Genomic DNA, 20,612 nt, shown 5'->3' on the forward strand with positions numbered 1-20,612 from the left:
CCTATCAGAACAGGCACTATGTGAGCACTGCAGCCAGCAGTGTGTGTTAGACCACTGACCACCAGTCCCGGCAAGTGTGGGCACTTACATCTAACATTTTTCAATATTATTACAAAGTATTACAACTGTCCCCAACCTGCTTCTTCTTAATGCCACCCAGCTGGCAATTTTCTGGGGAGAACACTAGTGTGTACCCAGCCTAAGAGGGTCCTGCATGCTAGCTTACAATCTGTAACTTCATTTATTGCTATGGGTAATACGTCTTTTCTACACAGTTACCTGTAGAAAAGTTTTCAAAAGTCCACTCATGTGTCCCACGCATCTACCACTCCCTAAGTCTGCCCGTCCATAACATTGACAGCTAATATGTTTATATTGATGGACCTGCAGAATACAATTTAAAATGTAATCAAAACTTTACAATTTATTTTATAAAAAAAATAATATATAAAGTTTAGTCACTGTTAATTCTGAAAATTTCACTCAGTTTTCATAATGGTTTATTGACTATGTTTAATTACATCTGAGCAGACAGACGAGCATATTGCTTAAACATCTTTATTATAAAGCAAAGATCATCACCAAGGCCAGCAAAACACAATAGATACTCTAGGGCAGTGGATCCCAAACTTTCTCAGTTCGAGGCACCCCTAGGGTCTCAATGATTTTTTCAAGGCACCCCTAAGCCAAAATAATTACCAAGTAGTCCCCCGCTTGCTTACCACCGGCCCTGGCCGCGCCACCCCTGTGAGATCGCCGTGGCACCCCAGGGAGCCGTGGCACACAGTTTGGGAACCACTGCTCTAGGGCATACAACTCCCAACTGACAGTGGGCCTATGGATAAAACTGTAGTGAAAACTAGTGGTATTAGCGTTTACGTGAGCACAGCTCACACACAAAGTGAATCTTTTATATGGCCTATACATTTGTGTCATGCAGTACCATAGTTCCTAAAACAATAAATAACCATATCTAATTTCCCTTATATTATAAGTTTCAAGCTTGTTATGATTGTGCTTAAAAACGCCTTAAGCCAGGTACACAATGGTGTCATCTTTACATTTATGTTCTGTTTACATGCATTGCATTATTGCTAAACATGCTAGGAAAGTGAAATGAACACAACGGAGTATGAGGCCTGACCTAGCTGCACTGCTGCACTGTTTTTTGCTGTGTCGGTGTCTTTGAGACTGATTTAGAGTTAAGAGTAAATCCAGTTACTGGGTGCAAAACTTTCACTGTGTTGGACATACCGTAAAATGCACATCCTTATTTAGAGTTGTGAAGGGAGTACGACCTTGCCAAACTGTAAAACTCAAAGTAAAAATATACATGTGCAGAACACAAAACCATGCAGTATTTTTCATGCATTTAAAAAAAACCACAACAACAACATTTGTATCTCTTGCAGTAAAGCATAGTTTGTCCATAAGCAAATTTAGCAGCCAGGCAACATGTGTACATAACTCTAAAATAGGCCCTTTATGTTCAGCACCTGCTTATTGTATACACTTTTGGAATTGTACTAGAATCCTGCAGTTCCCAAAGTGAAGTAAACAATGCCTTTAAACAATCAATGAAGTGTTTGTTTTGGGTTTTATTATCAAGCACAAATTGTACATTAAAACAAGTGAGCTAAACTGCTCAGTGATAATGACAACAAGACTTGTTTTGATGATTGTTTTCCCTGGGGGGGAAAGTATGTAAAACCTATATAATAGAGGAAGTTATCATTTTTGATGTTCTTTCAAGTGTTTCATATCTATAGTGTACAGTAACATGAAGCGAGATCTATGCCTTTTCTACCAGAAACACTTGTTTTGCATTGTAGCGTAATGCACTGCAAGCATGTCTGGAACTGAGCAGGTTAATTCCTGTCACTGCGATCTACACAGCATTTGGATGACGTACTGTTTATATCATCATCAGCTATTTATATAATGCCACTAATTCCACAGCACTGTACAGAGAACTCACTAACATCAGTCCCTGCCCCATTGGAGTTTATAGACTAAATTTCCTAACACACACACAGTATTAAATGAACTAAGGTCAATTTAATAGCAGCCAATTAACCTACTAGTATGTTTTTGGAGTGTGGGAGGAAACCCACACACATATACCAACTCCACACAGATAAGAACATGGTCGGGAATAAAACTCATGACCCCAGTGCTGTGAGGCAGAAGTGCTAACCACTAATCCACTGTGCTGCCCATATCTGATATGTAAGAGGCCTATCAATTCATCCTAAAGGCACATCAGTATAATATGCATATTAACCCTCTCCAAATATTCAAAAGATGTTACTGTAAGTACCGATTATTCCAGATGAAAGGTAAATTAGAGCAGATTGTATGATGATAGTCTACAGTGCAGGGTGATTTATTTTCTCTTCTGAGAAGTGTTTGTAATGTGGTGAAAGTGCTTCTCATTACACTCTCTTCTCCCTTTTAACCTGCAATGAGACTTTAATTAATAAAGTCTCTAGGAACTCTTCAAATATACAATAAATATTCCATCTTATTCTTCAATTATAATTAACCCTCATTTTATTCCATACAAGGTCTTTTCTGGAATCAAACCACAGGGCTACAGGTCAACTTATTTCATCCAGAGATGCCCCAACTCCCCAGCTGACCACTTTGCAGACAGGGGATGCTCAGTAAAAGCACAGTGTTGCTTTATGTTCTATTGATATTGAATTTGTTAACCCACAATTGATTTTCTGTGTTATACAATCCAATTTAAAGCAACAGAGATAATTCCCTGCAGTTAATGTTACACTTTAATGCAGTGCTGAATACAGATGGAAGGAAGGCTGTATAGCATACAACAGGGTAAGGACTCCCTCTGCTGGACATGTGAGTAACCAAACTATTTAAAATCCAAGCAATAAACAGGACGAAAAAACTAATATTTAAAAAAACATAGTAATAAATAAAATGAAGTTTCAACAAAATTCCCAGTACAACTAAATCTTTGGGAAGTAAATGTTGGTTTCTGGTAATGACCTTTCCTGGTGAAAAAGTTGTCACATAAAATATATAACAGTTAAGTAGCTTTAGGGATAGATTTACTAAAAATCGTGTTCCATCATCATCATCATCAGCTATTTATATAGCGCAACTAATTCCGCAGCGCTGTACAAAAAACTTACTCACATCTGTACCTGCCCCATTATGGCTTACAGTCTAAATTCCACCCACCCACCCACACCCACACACACACTAAGGTCAATTTAATAGCAGCCAATACACCTACTAGTATGTATTTTTTGAGGGTGGGAAGAAACTAGAGCATCCCGGAGAAAACCCACTCCAACATGGGGAGAACATACAAACTCCACACAGATAAGGCCATGGTCGGGAATAGAACTCATGACCCCAGTGTTGCGAGAAAGAAGTGCTAACCACTTAGCCACCATTTTGTGGCGGTTTAGTGCTCCAAACTGCTTCATTTACTATAGGGCTGTTTGAGGCTGGGATGTTAAATGGCTAGCGAAGTGTGGGGGATTGAAAACCGAAAAAAGGTAATTTTTTCATACCCGCTTCCAAATGACTAGAGAGCTCAAACGTACTGTTTCCACGGGCCTAAGGATTATTTACTAAGGGGGCAAAATTCATTTATTCATTGGCATTGTTACGACACAAAAAAGAGGATGTTTAGTTATTACACGAAAGAATTTATTAGATTAAAATACTAAATAAAAATGGGCATATTCATATTTTTAAACACTGCAAACGAATAACAAAGTGAAGCTTCATTAAATCTTATTCATCTTTCGGATGAACTTTAATTAACAAGGATAGTGAAAAGTCACAATAATACAGCAGTGTTATCGTATAAATTAGAAGCAGCTTTTGTCTTGGCTATAGATCTTTGGCCAGTGACAAGAAGGAGAGAGAGAAGGAGAGAGAGGGAAGGAGAGAGAGAGGAGAGAGAGGGAAGGAGAGAGAGAGGGAGGGTGAAGGGGAGAGAGAGAGACAGAGAGAGAGAGGGGGGGGGAAGGAGAGAGAGAGAGGGGGGGGAGGCGAGAGAGAGAGGGGGGGGAAGGAGAGAGAGAGAGGGGGGGAAGGAAGAGAGAGAGAGGGAGGGGGAAGGAGAGAGAGAGAGGGAGGGGGAAGGAGAGAGAGAGAGGGAGGGGGAAGGAGAGAGAGAGAGGGGGAAGGAGAGAGAGAGAGAGGGAGGGGGAAGGAGAGAGAGAGAGGGAGGGGGAAGGAGAGAGAGAGAGGGGGGAAGGAGAGAGAGAGAGAGGGGGGGAAGGAGAGAGAGAGAGAGGGGGGAAGGAAGAGAGAGAGAGGGAGGGGAAGGAGAGAGAGAGGGGGAGGGGGAAGGAGAGAGAGAGAGAGAGGGAGGGGGAAGGAGAGAGAGAGAGAGAGAGAGAGAGAGAGAGGGAGGGAGGGGGAAGGAGAGAGAGAGAGGGAGGGGAAGGAGAGAGAGAGAGAGAGAGAGAGAGAGAGGGGGGGAAGGAGAGAGAGAGGGAAGGAGAGAGAGAGAGGGAGGGGGAAGGAGAGAGAGAGGGAGGGGGAAGGAGAGAGAGAGAGGGAGGGGGAAGGAGAGAGAGAGAGAGAGAGAGAGAGAGAGAGAGATGAGAGAGAGAGAGAGAGGAGAGAGGGGGGAAGGGGAGAGAGAGAGGAGAGAGGGAGGGGGAAGGGGAGAGAGAGAGAGGGAGGGAGGGGAAGGGGAGAGAGAGAGAGGGAGGGAGGGGGAAGGGAGAGAGAGAGAGGGAGGGAAGGGGAGAGAGAGAGGGAGAGAGAGAGAGAGGGAGGGGGAAGGAGAGAGAGAGAGAGGGAAGAGAGAGAGAGAGAGGGAAGGAGAGAGAGAGAGGGAAGGAGAGAGAGAGAGGGAAGGAGAGAGAGAGCGCGAGAGGGAAGGAGAGAGAGCGCGAGAGGGAAGGAGAGAGAGCGCGAGAGGGAAGGAGAGAGAGCGCGAGAGGGAAGGAGAGAGAGCGCGAGAGGGAAGGAGGAGAGAGCGCGAGAGGGAAGGAGAGAGAGCGCGAGAGGGGAGAGAGAGCGCGAGAGCGAGAGAGAGCGCGAGAGCTGAAAATCCCGGAAACAAGAAGAATACAAACACCCAAATTGACAGTGTGGGCATTCCTTTTAGTTGTACATAGAATATATTTAGGCCTGGTGGGAAAGAAAGACCTTAACTGGAAAACGTAGTCTCGATAGTACATTACATACATGTAGACGTTCTACCATGAATTTTAGGATTGCATATGGATATCCAGTGGTGGAAATGAACTGGTATATGGTTGTATGCCATACTGTCACTTCTCCGAATACCTTTATTGCAAAACTATCAAATTAATTCACTTCACTTTGCATATCACCACTTCTAAATTTCCACAGGATTGATCTCTATGGATATATTGACTGCTCTGTTAATTTCTATAGATGCTTCTTATTAATCTCAATATGCAAAACAGATGAAACCTTGCAAACTAAAAAGTTGTCATGTATGTCAAACAAATAACAGAAAAATTGCAAATACAATGCAATGTATTCACTGCTTCAATTGGAGGTAGCTGGACTGAATTGTCCATTGCGCTGAAATAAAGTACATTATTTATATACAGTAAAATATATTAGTTTATAGTAATTTTTAACCAACTATATTGCTCATGAGTGTATGATCATACATATAGATGACAATATAGCACAATAGAACAGTGCTTCCTTTTTATGTTATAGATATTTCTTGCGGGTACCCAATCACCGTATTATATAGGTATTAGAGTTTCAGATCCGGGGTAAATGTGGAGAAGGTAGAGGGTGTAGAAAGAAGATGAAAGATTGAGGAGAATAGTGTAATACTACTGCTGTGTGAAACAGGGCTTAGCAGTTATCCAAGGCTGCTTAATTTAAATACATTTGCAATCATCATCATCAGTCTATCAATGTCCCCGGTCTCACTGTATTGCTTGAGAAATGTAACTTTTATAAAGGGGGTAGTAGAAAAATCTCAAATGTTTTAATCCCATATTCTAAAACAACATTCACAATTGCAGTATATACAAAAAGAGTCCCCAACAGGTCTTGCTGTGAGACCTTTCAATCTATAATCATAGTGTATATAATGCCAGACAATCTTTATCATCCACTCGTCAGTTCTCTTTTATTTACACAATGATACATGGAGGGCAGATTCAATTTGGCCACGTTAGTCTAGGATTAACGCGGCCAATCACTGTTAGTACGGTAATTTTAATCCGGATTTTTACTACCGACCCCGAGACGTGCGAGCAAAAATCTGCATTAAAATTACCGTACTAACAGTGATACTGCGCACTTTTACCGTACTAACTATAATAGTACGCAGGTCGCGTTTTTCCTAGAAAAACGCAGCCTAATTGAGTTGGTCTCATAATGTGAAGCAATAATCATGATTGAAATTTCTTATATCCATATACTTTATGATGTTGCTGCAGCATAAGTACTTATGACCTGGCGGTGTGCAATTATCAAAAAAGTTCAGAGTTTATAGATGCTCAGAAGGTGTAGTTGACACCATATGTGTGTGATATCCTTTAACTGCACTACTTGAACCAGTTTGTTTATTTGTATAGCGTCACCATATTACACAAGAACTTACAGTCTAAATTCCCTAACACACACACACACTAGGGTCCAATTTGTCACAAGACAATTAACCTACCAGTATGTTTTTGGACTGTGGGAAGTAGAAGAAACACATGCAAACATGAGGAGAGCATACAAGCGCCACAAATAGTCAGCGCTGTAGGACAGCAGTGTTAACCACTGCGCCACCCATCTAGCCACCAAAAATATAAATACAGTTCTGCAACTTAATTTACATGTCAAATCACATACAAAACATTCAAGATGCTGGTATTTTTGTATCTCACCATGGTTTCCAATTGCCTCCACTGTTCCTCCAACTCAGCCATAGCAGATACCCAAAAATCACTGCATTTAGTGTAACGCTTTCCTTGAAACCAGAACTGCCGTAGCCAGTCAAATTCTACCTACATAGACATAAAACACTCTTTGTAAGGTCAACAATGATAGTTATATTCTATAGTACATTTTTTTTTTTACAAAAAAAAAAATATTCATACACTGGGCATTATTTTAAGGTCTTTTAACGCCTCATCATCATTTATTTATTTAGCGCCAACATATTCTGTAGCGCTTTACAATTGGGGACAAACATAGTAAACTAATAAACAAACTGGGTAAAACAGACAAAGAGGTGAGAAGGCCCTGCTCACAAGCTTACAATCTATTGGACAATGGGGGTTTGACACATGAGGTTAAGTCTACATTTGCAGTCTGGCTGGGCCGACTGCTAAGGTAAAAGTGACTCATAAGCTAAATGATCCTGTCACACAACAATGATGGTCAAGGGGTAGTTGTATAACAGGTGGTTATAAGGTAATGTAGTGAGGTTAAGAGGGTGGTTGAGGAATATTATAAGCTTGTCTGAAGAGGTGGGTTTTCAGAGAACGCATGAATGCTTGTAGACCAGAGGAGAGTCTTATTGTGCGAGGGAGAGAATTCCATAGAGTGGGTGCAGCCCGAAGAAAATCCTGTAACCGGGAATGGGAGGATGTAATGAGTGTGGATGAGAGACGCAGATCCTGTGCAGAACGGAGTTGCGAGTTGGGAGATATTTTGAGACAAGAGAGGAGATGTATGTTGGTGCAGCTTTGTTGATGGCCTTGTAGGTTAGTAAAAGTATTTTATATTGGATTCGGTAGAAAATAGGCAACCAGTGTAGAGACATACAGAGTGATTCAACAGAGCAATAACGATTTGCAAGGAAAATCAATCTTGCCGCAGTGTGCAAAATAGATTGTAGGGGTTTGAGTCTGTTTTGGGGAAGACCAGTGAGGAGGGAATTGCAATAGTCAATTCGGGAGATAATAAGTGCATGAATTAAGGTTTTTGCAGTGTCTTGTGTGAGATATGTGCGAATTCTGGAAATGTTTTTTAGATGTATGTAACATGATTTAGATATAGAGTCAATGTGGGGAACAAAGGATAGGTGTGAGTCAAGGATTACACCTAGGCAGCGAGCTTGTGGGGTGGGATGTGTTCAAAGCCAATGAAATGAGACTCTGCGAAGACAGTCCCAAAGAAAGAATACAAATTGACCTGTGTCGTTCTTTCTGAAAAGTGTTTGCTTAACTTTAATTTTAACATTGTCAGCAGTGTTTTGAAGTGTTAATATACAATATACATTGTATTTTACAAGTGTTGAGTTATATGGGGACATTTATGCAATGCTGCAGGTAGTAAGCTTTCCGAATTATTAAAGGACGAACACACTACTAACCCTTGATTATAGCAAGGGCATTGTAGGAGGTTTCTTCTATGCTATACTAGCATTTCTTTTAAATGAAGATATGTATAAACGCTTAATCTCCCAAAAATTTGGCAAAATATTGTGCAGTAAATTGGGAAACTGTTCCCGAACTGTGATGTCTAGTTCTTAGCTGGCATGGATAGTTAATTAATAGAGCAAAATTGAACCCAAAAAACAGGAAAAGAAAGGGGGAAAACAGCCCAGTAATGAATACTGTTGGATATTATGACTTCTAGTCATAACTATAATTTGATGCACAGAAGCAGAACCCTACACTGCTCCTTAAAATGTGTTAATTAAGCAGAAAATGGACAGAGGAGTATGTTGTCTGCCACCCTAGCTTCCAAAATGTCACTCTAGGGGGTCTTCTGCCAACACTAACTTTTATTTTGCATGTTAAACACACATTTATTACTTTATCCAGGTATTAAAATAACTTTTCGTCTTACCTCATTGTGAATCTCTTCTGCTTGTTGTAAAATTGCAGTTTCCAGAGACTTCAACTTTGACTCTCCTGTACCAGGAATCACACAAAGGTTTTCCAGAGCAGTTTTACACCTTGACTGTATATACTTTAGAGTAGCAGTGTAGGGCTGTAAAATAAAGACCAATAAAACATCACATATAATACAAGGCTAGAAATGTTAGTCTTAAGACTATTGCTAAAAATCTCACTGTGGGTGTGACACATACAACGATCAGTCACAACATTGAAACCAGCTGTCCAATATTGTGGAAGTCCACCTCGTGCTGCCAAAATAGCTCTGACCAGTCGACCCGTCGAGCCATGGACTCCACAAGACCTCTGAATGTGTCCTGTGGTACCTGGCACTAAGACATTAGCACCAGATCCTTTAAGTCCTTTAAGGTGCAAGGTGGGGCCTCCATGGTTTTTACTTGATCGGACTGAGATCTGGGAAATTTGCAGACCAAGTCAACATCTTGAATTCTTTATCATGTTCCTCAAACCATTCCTGAACAATTTTTGCAGTGTGGCAGGCTACATTATCCTGTGGAAAGATGCCACTGCTATCAGGGAAAACAAATGGCATGAAGGGGTGTATTTGGTCTACAACAATGTTTAGGTAGGTGGTACATGTCAAAATAACATCCACATGAATGCCAGAATCCAAGGATTCTCAGTAGAACATGGCCCAGAGCATTACACTGCCTTTTGACGGCTTGCATCCTGGTACCATCTCTTCCCCAAGTAAACGACGAACGCGCACATGGCCATCCACATGATGCAAAAGAAAATATGATGAATCAGACCGGCCACTTTCTTCCATTGCTCCATGGTCCAGTTCTGGTGCTCATTGTAGGCACTTTCGGCGGTGGACAGGGGTCAGCATGGACACTCTGACTGATCTGTGACTATGCAGCCCCATATGCAGCAAGCTGTGATTCACTGTGTGTTCTGACACCTATCTATCATAGCCAGCATTAACTTTTTCAGCAATTTGTGCTACAGTAGCTCATCTGTGGGAATGGAAAAGATGGGTTAGCCTTCGCTTCCCACGTGCATCAATGAGCTTTGGGCGCCCATGACCTTGTTGTCCATTCACTGGTTGTCCTATCTTGGACCACTTTTGGCAGGTAAAAACAACTGCATATCGGAAACACCCCAGAAGATCTGTCATTTTGGAGATGCTCTGACCCAGTCGTCTAGCCATCACAATTTGGCCCTTGTCAAAGTCGCTCATATTCTTACGCCTGATCAATTTTCCTGTTCCCAACACATTAAATTCAAGAACTGACTGTTCCCTTAGTGCCTAATATATCCTACCCCTTGACAAGTGCCATTGTAATAATATAATCAATGTTAATCACTTCACTTGTTAGTAGTTTTAATGCTGTGGCTGATCAGTTTATGTTCGACAGTTATATGATTGACATTCATATGGTCAACACCATAATATAGACATAATTGGGAAGTCAACAATAATAGCATCATGACATTTTGTGGAGTGTTTACAGTATGCAGTGGTCACTACCTACCAAAAGTGGCCCAAGGAAGGACAACCAGTGAATTGGTGATAATGACATTGTTACTATTGTAAGGTCGACAAGTCAAATTTAGGCAGTAAAGTAATTTTAATTGTTGACCAAATGTCGACCTTTATTATAGTGCACAGTTATTTACTTCTATTTATTTTATTTCTATTTATGAAACCAATTAAATAAGAAGACAAAAATGACTATTTTCTGATTCACTATCATTGCTGCTAAATGATTAACAACGAGCAAACAGTTTTGTATTTCATGGCTGATTCACTGGCTAGGAAATAATTTTGTCAGTTTCTGTAATGTAGACAAGGAGATGAAATTAAGTGTTTCACAAAGAAATAACATAGGCAGATGCGAGCATTCTGCCCAAATAAAAGCCTAGGTGTTGCTCATCATCCTATACTAGAGTTTCCTTACTCCATATGCCACTGTACAATTCAAAGTGCAATTTCTCCACAAATATACAGTATATTTTTGGTATGTCAATGACACTTACAAAAGACAAAAGCTTGTGTGGTACATCTTAAACATCTTGTGGCTGATTGGGTTAACAATACTATTGCCTGCTTTAGGCATCATACAACTGTTGTTATTTTGCGGAACAAAAAGATTCTAGAAAAGACAATGTACTTAGATATAATACATTCTAGTATAGAGTGATATTTTAAAAAGTATGGACATATAATAGTATATCTTCTTTGTGGAGAGGCCATACCTGTGCAACTCTGTGCGTGGAGCTAAACCGAGGCTGAGACCCAACAATCACACAGTGCTGATGAGTTTTGTTGAGGCCATCTGTTGGAAGAACAATAGGAAAACATAATTATATAATCATATACATTACTGATAACATTATCCAATACTCAAGTTTGGCTCATTTGACATATTCAACAACTGTAATTACAGTGCATTGCTGTTTTATGCTGCACAGTGATCAGCATTGCTGCCACTCAGCACTGGAGTCCTGGGTTTGATTCCTACCAGGGCCTATTAATGTGGACTGTGCATTATTCTTTCTGTTTCTGTGGGATTCTCCGGTTTACTCCCACACAGTCCAGAAACACACTGGTAGGTTAATTGGCTTCTTACAAAAATGGACCCTTGTGTGTACATGTATATGTTAGAGAACTTAGTCTGTAAGCTCCAATGGGGCAGGCACTGATGTATATAACTCCATAGAAAAGTATCTGGGCATGCCCAAGATGGCTGCTTCGCCATCTGCAACAATGTAAAGTGCTTATAGTCCTATTAGGAGAAAGGAGCTATATATATATAAAGAATCATTATTATTATTATTATTACTACTACTCTCAAATAAATACAACCGACACATTGAAGAGAAATTAAACCAACAGAAATGCCAAGAAAGCCTTCAAAAGCCTTCATGTTGTGGGTACTATGCACTGATGTATTATTATTGCACTGCACCTGGGAATGACCTTAATTGTATTGTTGAACAGCACTAGATCAGGCACTCTACAGACCCTGGATCTTCAACCATTGTTCATGAATTACTTATACTGCTGAACTCCAGAATGGAGCACACGTTGTATACGTTTGCAAAATAAGATTGCTAGCTCACTCATCTTCCACCTGTGCTCCTGTGAGGAAATACACAACATATGCACCATCACTGAGGATTTTAGACAATTAGTCGACAATAACCTATTTAGGTTTTCCAGAGTTTTTTAAACTCTTGACATCATTGGTATCAGCAGGGACTCATCAAAATGGAGTCCTGATTGGTCAATTATTCCAAATTGTTTAGACAAATTTAAACAGCATTCCTGAGTCATTTCATTATTGTGAAAGTTGATTAAGGCATATGTGATACAGATAGATGCTCATCTCTTCTCTGCAAATTGTAATTGTTTTCTTTATTTGGAAATTGATTTTGTAGGTCCACAACCGCTGAGTAAGTATAAGTCCATTTTCAGGAGCAAATAGAAACAGGTCTTTGTCTGCATATATTAACTTGTCAGGCTTGAACATTTATCTATCTAGATTATTTTTCTTTTAATAAAATTAGTTTGCCCTCTACTCCCTTCTTCTTCAACACTGAGCCTCAAATGGGATTACAAAGCAAGAACAATGTCGCTGAAATGATGTCACACCAAGAGCAGATTTTAATCAGTCAATGGCTATTTAAATCACATGCTGCAAACAATGCACAGTGATCTCATCACTGCAGGTTTTGCTATAAGCAAGTGACATAGCTGTCTATAGTGACTGTAACAGTCACACAGCAAAAGTGTCATGCAGCTCTAGTGATGAAAGGGTTTTTAGCTTGCCCGGGCATATTATTTTATTATTAGTATTAGCTTCTGTTGGAATTATTCACAGACAAATGATCTCCCAGCAGAAAATGATTGCATTGGAAATGTTGTATATGAGTTCCCTTCAGCACTCTGTTTAGTGACTGAAATCAGTCCAAGGGCCAAGTGAGGGTAAAAAGGTGAAATGGCGCGCTAATTTATCTTTACTTTATTTGCTGGTGAGAACCAATCTATCTCCCTGCATATACAAGGGATTCTGAGAATGGCTGTAGGGCGTTATTTATTCCTGCAAAGTGACTTTTGACACAGGGACAAAATAGGAGAAGCCGTCTTAAAATGAGTGGCCGTAGGCCAAATGTTTTTGAGTTCTTTTTAAACGCTGGGTGCCAGATGAAACGTGTTTCCCCGGCAACCCACCTGTCAGTCAAACAGCAAAACAGATCAAAAACTGATCAGGAAATTTTCCATAGGCATTATATAAATCAAAGAGTTAATGCTGCACTTTAATTCAGGAAATGCTATCAGTCTTTTATAATCGACACCACTAAAATTTCATAGATCCCCTCCCCTTAAATTTAATATCATATTAATAGTGAAGGGAATCCTGTGAAATGTTATAAAAGGAAAGCACATGAGATTAATAAGGACAAACTAAAAAAAAAAAAAGGAAGGTCTGCTGCTATTTTAAAGGATTTTTCCATATGTTAAATAAAGCCATGAAAAACAACATAATAACACTGCAAATAAAAAAAAATTAAGCAAATGCAATGTTTTATCATTTTCCATTTTTACAATAGAAAAACAATTATGTAGGGAAAAAAAAAACAAGCTATGGGGCAGATTCAGAATGTGTATTTTTACCGGCATTACGGTAAAAAGTAACGCAGATTTTTGCTCGCACCTCTATAGGGCATAAGCAGAAATCAGTGTTACTTTAGCAAAAAAAAAATATCCACATGAGGTGTCTCGCGACCATTCCAGAGGCAGCTAGCATGGATTTTTTATGGAATTTAATCTGCCCCTATATGTTTTGTTTTGTACTGGTAAGATAACCAAAAGAAGCATCACATGGAATTTCAAAAGTTCAGGGCTGAATTTGTAAACAATTCTATTTTGAGGGTATTATGCCATAGCTGCCAACATTGGCAACTTGTGTCCCGGGAGGCAGGTGGGTGTGTGTGTGGGGGCAGGGCGCAAAGAAACGTGTCGTTAGCCCCGCTCCCAAAGCAGTCATCCCTGTTTCGGCCGTTCCATTTAATGTACCAAGACGCCGGGAATCAGGAGATTTGCCTGCTCTTCCAGGAGTCCGGGATACACACCCGAATTTCGGGAGTCTCCCGGACATTCCGGGAGAGTTGGCAAGCATGCTGTCACGGTACGCTGGCATACAGACCCCTGACCTGCCAATACTCACCGAAGGCGCGGAGTGTAACGCAGCGGCTGGCCTTCACCAAGAACCCCCGTAAGGAGGTATGGACTTCGCGGCAACCGCTACGCAGGTCGCGGCCCTCTAGGAGTGAGGCAAGACTAATGGAGTTCAGTGATTTAGAGATCTGCGGACTCAAGGAATGACTGCAAGAATAGCGGGGAGCAGCGTGGAGCTGCAATGGTCTGCGGATTGCAGGGATAGCCGCTGGGGTAGCGGAGAGCAGCGTGAAGCTAGTGATGGTCTGCGGATTGCAGAGATGATCGCTGGGACAGCAGAGAGCAGCGTGAAGCTTGGGATGGTCTGCAGATTACGAGATGACCGCTGAGATAGCGGAGAGCAACGCGAGCAGCGTGAAGCCAGTGGTGGTCTGCGGATTGCAGGGAGCTCAGAATGAAGGAGATGTCCACTAGCAGTATCCTAACTGAACCTAAGAACAGGCTCAGAGGAGAGGAAGAGGCTGTTTTAAATAGTGGAGGGAAAATCCCTCATCCAATAGGAGGCTGGGGGAGGTTAAATACAGAAATCGGGTCTGCGCCAGCCAGAGGGGATCAGACGGAACCGTCGGAGAGGTAAGTGAGACGGATCTCGGCTAGAGACGCCGGGACCCCGGTGTATGACATATGCCTTATGCAAGTAAGCGAAAGTATGAACTATGTAAAAGAATGCAACAATACAATCATATAATCATAGTTTGTATGTTCTTCCTATGCTTGCGTTGGGTTTCCTCTGGGTGTCCCAATTTTCTCCCACACTCCAAAAACATACTAGTAGGTTAATTGACTGCTATTAAAATATCTTTAGTCTCTCTCGGTCTGTGTGTGTATGTTAGGGAATTTAGACTGTAAGCTCCATAGGGCAGGGACTGATGTGAGTGAGTTCTCTGTACAGAGCTGCGGAATTAGTGGCGCTATATAAATAGCTGCTGCTGATGATTACCCTATAAAGTTATATGTGACACATAGCAAAGTGAACTGGAATACTAAGATGTTTACAGGAGGGTTACGAAATAGGGATGAGGGAAAATAGCAAAATGAAAAGTCTTATATAGTTTTTTGTTTTTTTTAATAATGTCCCTCAACCCCCCCCTCCATAAAAGCATCCGCACATATTACCAGATATAGCTGGGACTGAAGTGCATTACAATGTAGTCAATGCTTTCTATGTCACCACCTTTATGCTTCTACCCTTACTATAATGGCTTTTATTTAAGCTAGCAGCAAAGTAAAGATGAGGGGGAATTATTATATTGGAAGAAAAGAATCCATGGAAAAAAAAAAAGAATGCAATGCTTGGAAAGATGTAAGTAGAAGGCATGACGGGAAGAACAATAACAAGAGATAAGAAAGTGGTGAAGCATAGTAGGAAAAGCTTACTTTTTTGTTTTTATTTCTTAATTTATGAAGACTATTTCCTCATGTGCTCTTTATCCATACAACATGGAAAGACTTTGAAACCTACTTGCTTTAAGAGGAAGAGGCGCTTATTTTAAGGTTTTATTTTTTATTGGTGAAAACATTGAACAGATGTCAGTTAATCAGGGTCGGCACCGCCAGGCAACAATTGTTAGGGGGCGCCCACAACACTGAGTTAGTGACATGTCACCCATTCGGTGAATTTAATGCCCCTACGGCATCCACACATGGGGCGCCAGCAGCTAACATGAAAGAGGAGCTTCTAGCTGATGCTCCTAAATGTCAGTATTACACTGGGAATGTGGCGCCTGCTTATAATGTCACAGCCAAGTGCCACACTCCCAGACTGGGCAGCCAGATATGCTGCCCCACCTTTCATCTGCCAAGAAGCAGTGGGGGTGGGGGAGAGCTACTTTAGGGGCGTCCTTGGCAGCTCAAACACACTCTAGGGCCCTGCAGTTATCTATATCTATCTATCTGCAGACATAATGGCTTGTCGTCATAATAAATAATAACCATTGCTGATTTTTGTTTAGAACACATCATAGCACAATATTCTTAAGCACAAGGAGTTAATACTGGCATCACTGAAGTTATGGAGAACATATTGCACAATGTTCACATTATGAGGGATGTGCTCACATGAGCAGGCTAATACAGGAGTGTGCCTATTGAATAACAACGCAAGGAAGCAATTTATAACTTTAGCTTGGGTTTACGGGCCCTCTGCTATTACTCAGAATAGATCAGAACGTTATTAGGGAGTTATATAAATCAAAATAACCATACATAAAAGAAAACTAAGAAAACAGGCTGCACTGGCGCCTATAAAAGGTTCATACCTACCATGGGGATACTCCATGTCCTGAAACTCATGGTAAACATAGAGCGATCAATACAGTATTTATTTCAAGCTCACTCAATTCCTACACACACTGTGAACTATAAAATATGAAAAGTTATTTGCTATGAGATATAATGCTGCTTTGGAGAGGATCTGCCATGTAATCTATATACTGTGTCTTGCCTTAAGATTTAGATGATATAAATAAAACATGATACTTACAGCACATTTATAATAGCATAAAATGAGAAGGCAAAGTTGTTTTAATGAGGAAAAACCTACAGGAATCATTTAACTATGCCCAAAATGTATATCCCTCATGTAACTCTCTCACCGGTGACCTTACTTTGTGGCTTGTTACTTGCTATTCCAATCATCTACATGACATGTGTCCTCATCTTAGTTCTCAGGGATACTCTCAAATGCACTTAAGAGCAAGCAGACAGAATAAGGAATTTAAAAGACAAAGGATGGTTACGAAACACTCTAAAAATAGATGAAGAGAGCAAATGTGTTTAAATTACCCAGCATGAAATAAGAATCCCCTGGGTTTAAAGGTAAAGCAAGACCCGGAGTCTCTATGTCCCAAGCGATCTTCAGACCCACATGCCACTTGGACTCATTCCCAACGTCACATGTTTGTGGAGCACTGTCTGAAACAAAACAAAAAAGGTTTAATTTAGAAATTAAATACTGATCTAAATATAGTATATAATAAAAAGTAGATATGTAAGGAAGAGCGAGACTTGTACTGGACTTTTACTGATTTCTTACTGTCACTCAAAGGGGTTTCTACATTAAATATGAATTTCAGGACATCACCGCCCTTCCGAAAAAAGTACTTTGATACAGAGACCCCCACCATTCAATGTTTTTTAGCTAGCTGATGATATTCACACTGCTTGGCTTACTCTAAAGGAGTTGAGATTTAATGTACTGTCTCTCAATGAAAGCCTTAAAGACAATGTTTTGAATCTCTCCTGGAGAGAGATGCAGTGCCAAAGGTAATTAGCGGAGGTCCTGGATACATGCAAATGGCCAGAACTAAATAAGCAAATAATCTAATTTACAATGATTTGTGGTAGGGAAGCTTGACTGTAAGCTGCAATGGGTCATGGACTAATGTGGGCGAGAACATATTCTCTGTAGAGCACTGCATATAATTCAGCACTATATAAATAAAGCATAATAAATACACTTTTGGTGCCAGGAGTCTGTACCAAAATTACAACTCAGTTGGCTTCACCATTTTGGTTTTAACAGAATAATAATAATAATAACAATAACAATAAAATACATAAAAGATTACAGGGATACCAACTTTCATTTTTATGGAGTTGGTTAATATTAATAATCAAACATATATGTAAATAGCATATCCATATTATAAGAGTTAGTGTTCTTTTTCACTTTTTTATATTTGTTAAGGGAATTTTTCTCTATGGTATATCATGTCTTAGCATGCAATATTACAATATTATTATATTAAACCTCATTTGGATTTCAGTATCATCTCTATGCGGATGGTACCCACATTGATCCATCTTATCCAGATCTCTCACCATCTGTGTTGGCCTGTGTTACTGAATGTCTTTCTGCCATTTCATCTTGGATGTCCTCTCGCAACCTCAAAATTCAATCTTTTAAAAACAGAGCTAATAATATCACCGCCAGCCAACAGAAGTTATCTACTTGACAATCCTATTTCTGTTGACAACACAACAATAAATCCTACCCCAGAAGTTTGCTGCCTAGACGTGTTCCTTGACACAGAACTATCCTTTGTTCCCCACATCCAATCTATATCTAAATCCTGTTACATAGATCATGCATAGAAACATTTCCAGAATACGCACATATCTGACACTATACACTGCAGAAACTTTAATTTATGCACTCATTATCTTCCGCATTGACTATTGCTATACCCTCCTTACTGGTCTCCCCTGAATCAGACTCTCACCCTTACAATCTATTGTGCACTCAGATTGAATTTTCCTGCAAATTGATCTTGCACTGCTGATCCATTCTGCCAGTCCCATTTGGCTGACTGATTTTTACTGGCTCCAATATAAAATACTTCTACTAACACACAAAGCCATCAACAAAGCTGCACCAACATGCATATCTTCACTTGTCTTGAAATATCTCCTAACTCGACATCTCAGTTATGCACAAGATATATGTCTCTCATCCACAATCATTACCTGCTCCCATTACATGTTACAGGACTTTTTTCGGGCTGCACCCACTTTTGGAATTCCCGCCCTCGCACAACAAGACTTTCCACTAGTCTCCAAACCTTCAAGGGTTCTCTAAAAAACCAACCTCTTCAGGCAAGCTTACCAAACTCCTCAAACACCTTCTTAACCTCCCTAGGGAATCCTATTACCACAATTTACACAGTTCACACAAGGCAACCGCCCTCTGACCACCCAACCAACATTGCTGTGTGACTGAATGACATAGCCAGGGCCAGATGAAGGGAATGGAGGCCCCTGGGCTAAGGGGGCCTCCATTCCCACGTGAGGGCCCCCCCCTGTGATCCGAGCTGCCAGCGCCCCCCCCCGGCACTTACCTCCTTCACCGGCGCGCTGTACGCTTTTTACTGAGGAGATCTCATGAGAGTGAGACTCACAAGATCTCCTCAGTAAGGAGACTACAGCGCGCCGGGGAAGGACCGCAGTGAAAGTGCTCAGCAGCATTGATCGCGCCGGGGGAGCCCCCACCCCCGACCGATCAATACTGCTGCTGAGCACTTTCAAGGGCCCCCTGGATGCCATAGGCCCCTGGGCTGTAGCCCAGTTAGCCCTATGGTTAATCCGGCCCTGGACATAGCCCACAAAGCACTTTTTCCCTTTGCTATCTGGCCGGAGAAATATGCAATAAGTGGCACTTCATGTATCAACTTTCATTGTCGTGTTGATTGTAAGCTTACAAGCAGGACCCTCTTACCTATGTCTGTCTGTCTTGTTCTATTACTGTGTTTGTTACCAATTGTAAAGTGCTACAGAATATGCTGGCCCTAGATAAGTAAATTAATAATAATAAATAATAATAATCATATATATGGAATTTCATATATATGATAATTAGAAGTTGTATGTCTCCTGTCGCCTGTAATTCTCATATACTTTAAATGGGATACATTTTTCACCTACCAGTTGTAATCGTAAATAACAATTTGAACATGGTCCTGACCTTGATAACTGTAGTTGTAGACAGCAACTGTGGATTGCTCCACAAGGTTCTCATCATGGTGCCAGCTCACTGCCATTTTCCCCATGCCAAAATACGGTTCCTCCCTAAGGTAGGACATGTTCTGTGGGTTCATGTAGTTTATCAAAGTCACATTAAAAGATTCCACTTCCTCTTGGTTGCATTTTTCAGTATTGTGAAAGGAGATCTGCTGAGGTGAAACATCAGAGAGCTCTGTCCTCTGTTTGTCGGTAGTAAATTTGTGTAACTCATGTTTTGTCTGGTTATACAAAAACTCATTTAATTCATAAAAAGCCTTGCAGGCATCAGAAAGGTCTTCTGTGTTGTACTTGATATTCTGATTACCATCATGCCAAGGCACAGCAAATAGCCTTGTGTTTAAGTATTTGTAGGTGCAGCCTGGCTGGCCAATCAGAATCCGGGACACAGGAGTGAGAAAGTCTTTGCCTTTCAGCTGCACAAGATCTTGGAACAGGCAACCATGTTTAAACAATGTTAAAAATGCCTTCTGCATAACCTGATGCAACTTAGCTGGGGTTTGTTCAGCTTCATGGATGGCAAGTTTGGCATATTTTGTCCTCCACTGAGGGGAAAAAAGTGACATAAAGTAATAGATTGACATACATACAAATATCCCATAGTTCTAAATACAGTGACCTGTTTTTAGTGCTAAAAAAAAAAAAGCATGGTGTGTACATTTCAAATAGCTAAAAACATGGTTATCGCAAAAGCATACACCATGGGAAAACAGATTTATGAAAACAACCATAGGTAAAATCAAAGTCACATACCTTACCAAAACAAATAAAAGCTAACAAAACAACAATATCACTGAAGCAGTGATACAGTATAGCGGGATGCACACTATTTATTATTTATATAGTGCCAGAATACACTTCAAAGCTTTACAATTGGGCATAAACACAGTAATAAAACAAGATGAACAAAGAGGTAAGAGGACCCTGCTTGAAAGCTTACAATCTATAGGAAAATTGGAGTTAGATACATGTTAAATATTAATTAGATATAAAGCACCAATCCGACATAGGTTTTTCTTTATTTTTTAAATAACAAGTTATCAAATCATGAT

General features: G+C 40.5%; 1 protein-coding gene across 2 annotated transcripts in view; it reads right to left on the reverse strand.

The window, feature by feature from the left end:
* FTO (FTO alpha-ketoglutarate dependent dioxygenase) overlaps positions 1-20,612 on the reverse strand; it is a 253,219-nt gene that overhangs the window by 199,319 nt on the left and 33,288 nt on the right. For both annotated transcript variants that reach the window (XM_075188839.1, XM_075188840.1), the window contains exons 3-7: positions 19,505-20,105; positions 16,828-16,956; positions 11,058-11,137; positions 8,785-8,928; positions 6,873-6,992 (exon numbers count right to left, since the gene is read on the reverse strand). In XM_075188839.1, the coding sequence (XP_075044940.1) occupies positions 6,873-6,992; positions 8,785-8,928; positions 11,058-11,137; positions 16,828-16,956; positions 19,505-20,105 (1,074 nt within the window). The remainder of the gene's footprint in view (positions 1-6,872; positions 6,993-8,784; positions 8,929-11,057; positions 11,138-16,827; positions 16,957-19,504; positions 20,106-20,612) is intronic.

The sequence above is a fragment of the Mixophyes fleayi genome, chromosome 10, assembly GCF_038048845.1.
Source record: "Mixophyes fleayi isolate aMixFle1 chromosome 10, aMixFle1.hap1, whole genome shotgun sequence".
NCBI classification, from domain to species: domain Eukaryota; kingdom Metazoa; phylum Chordata; class Amphibia; order Anura; family Limnodynastidae; genus Mixophyes; species Mixophyes fleayi.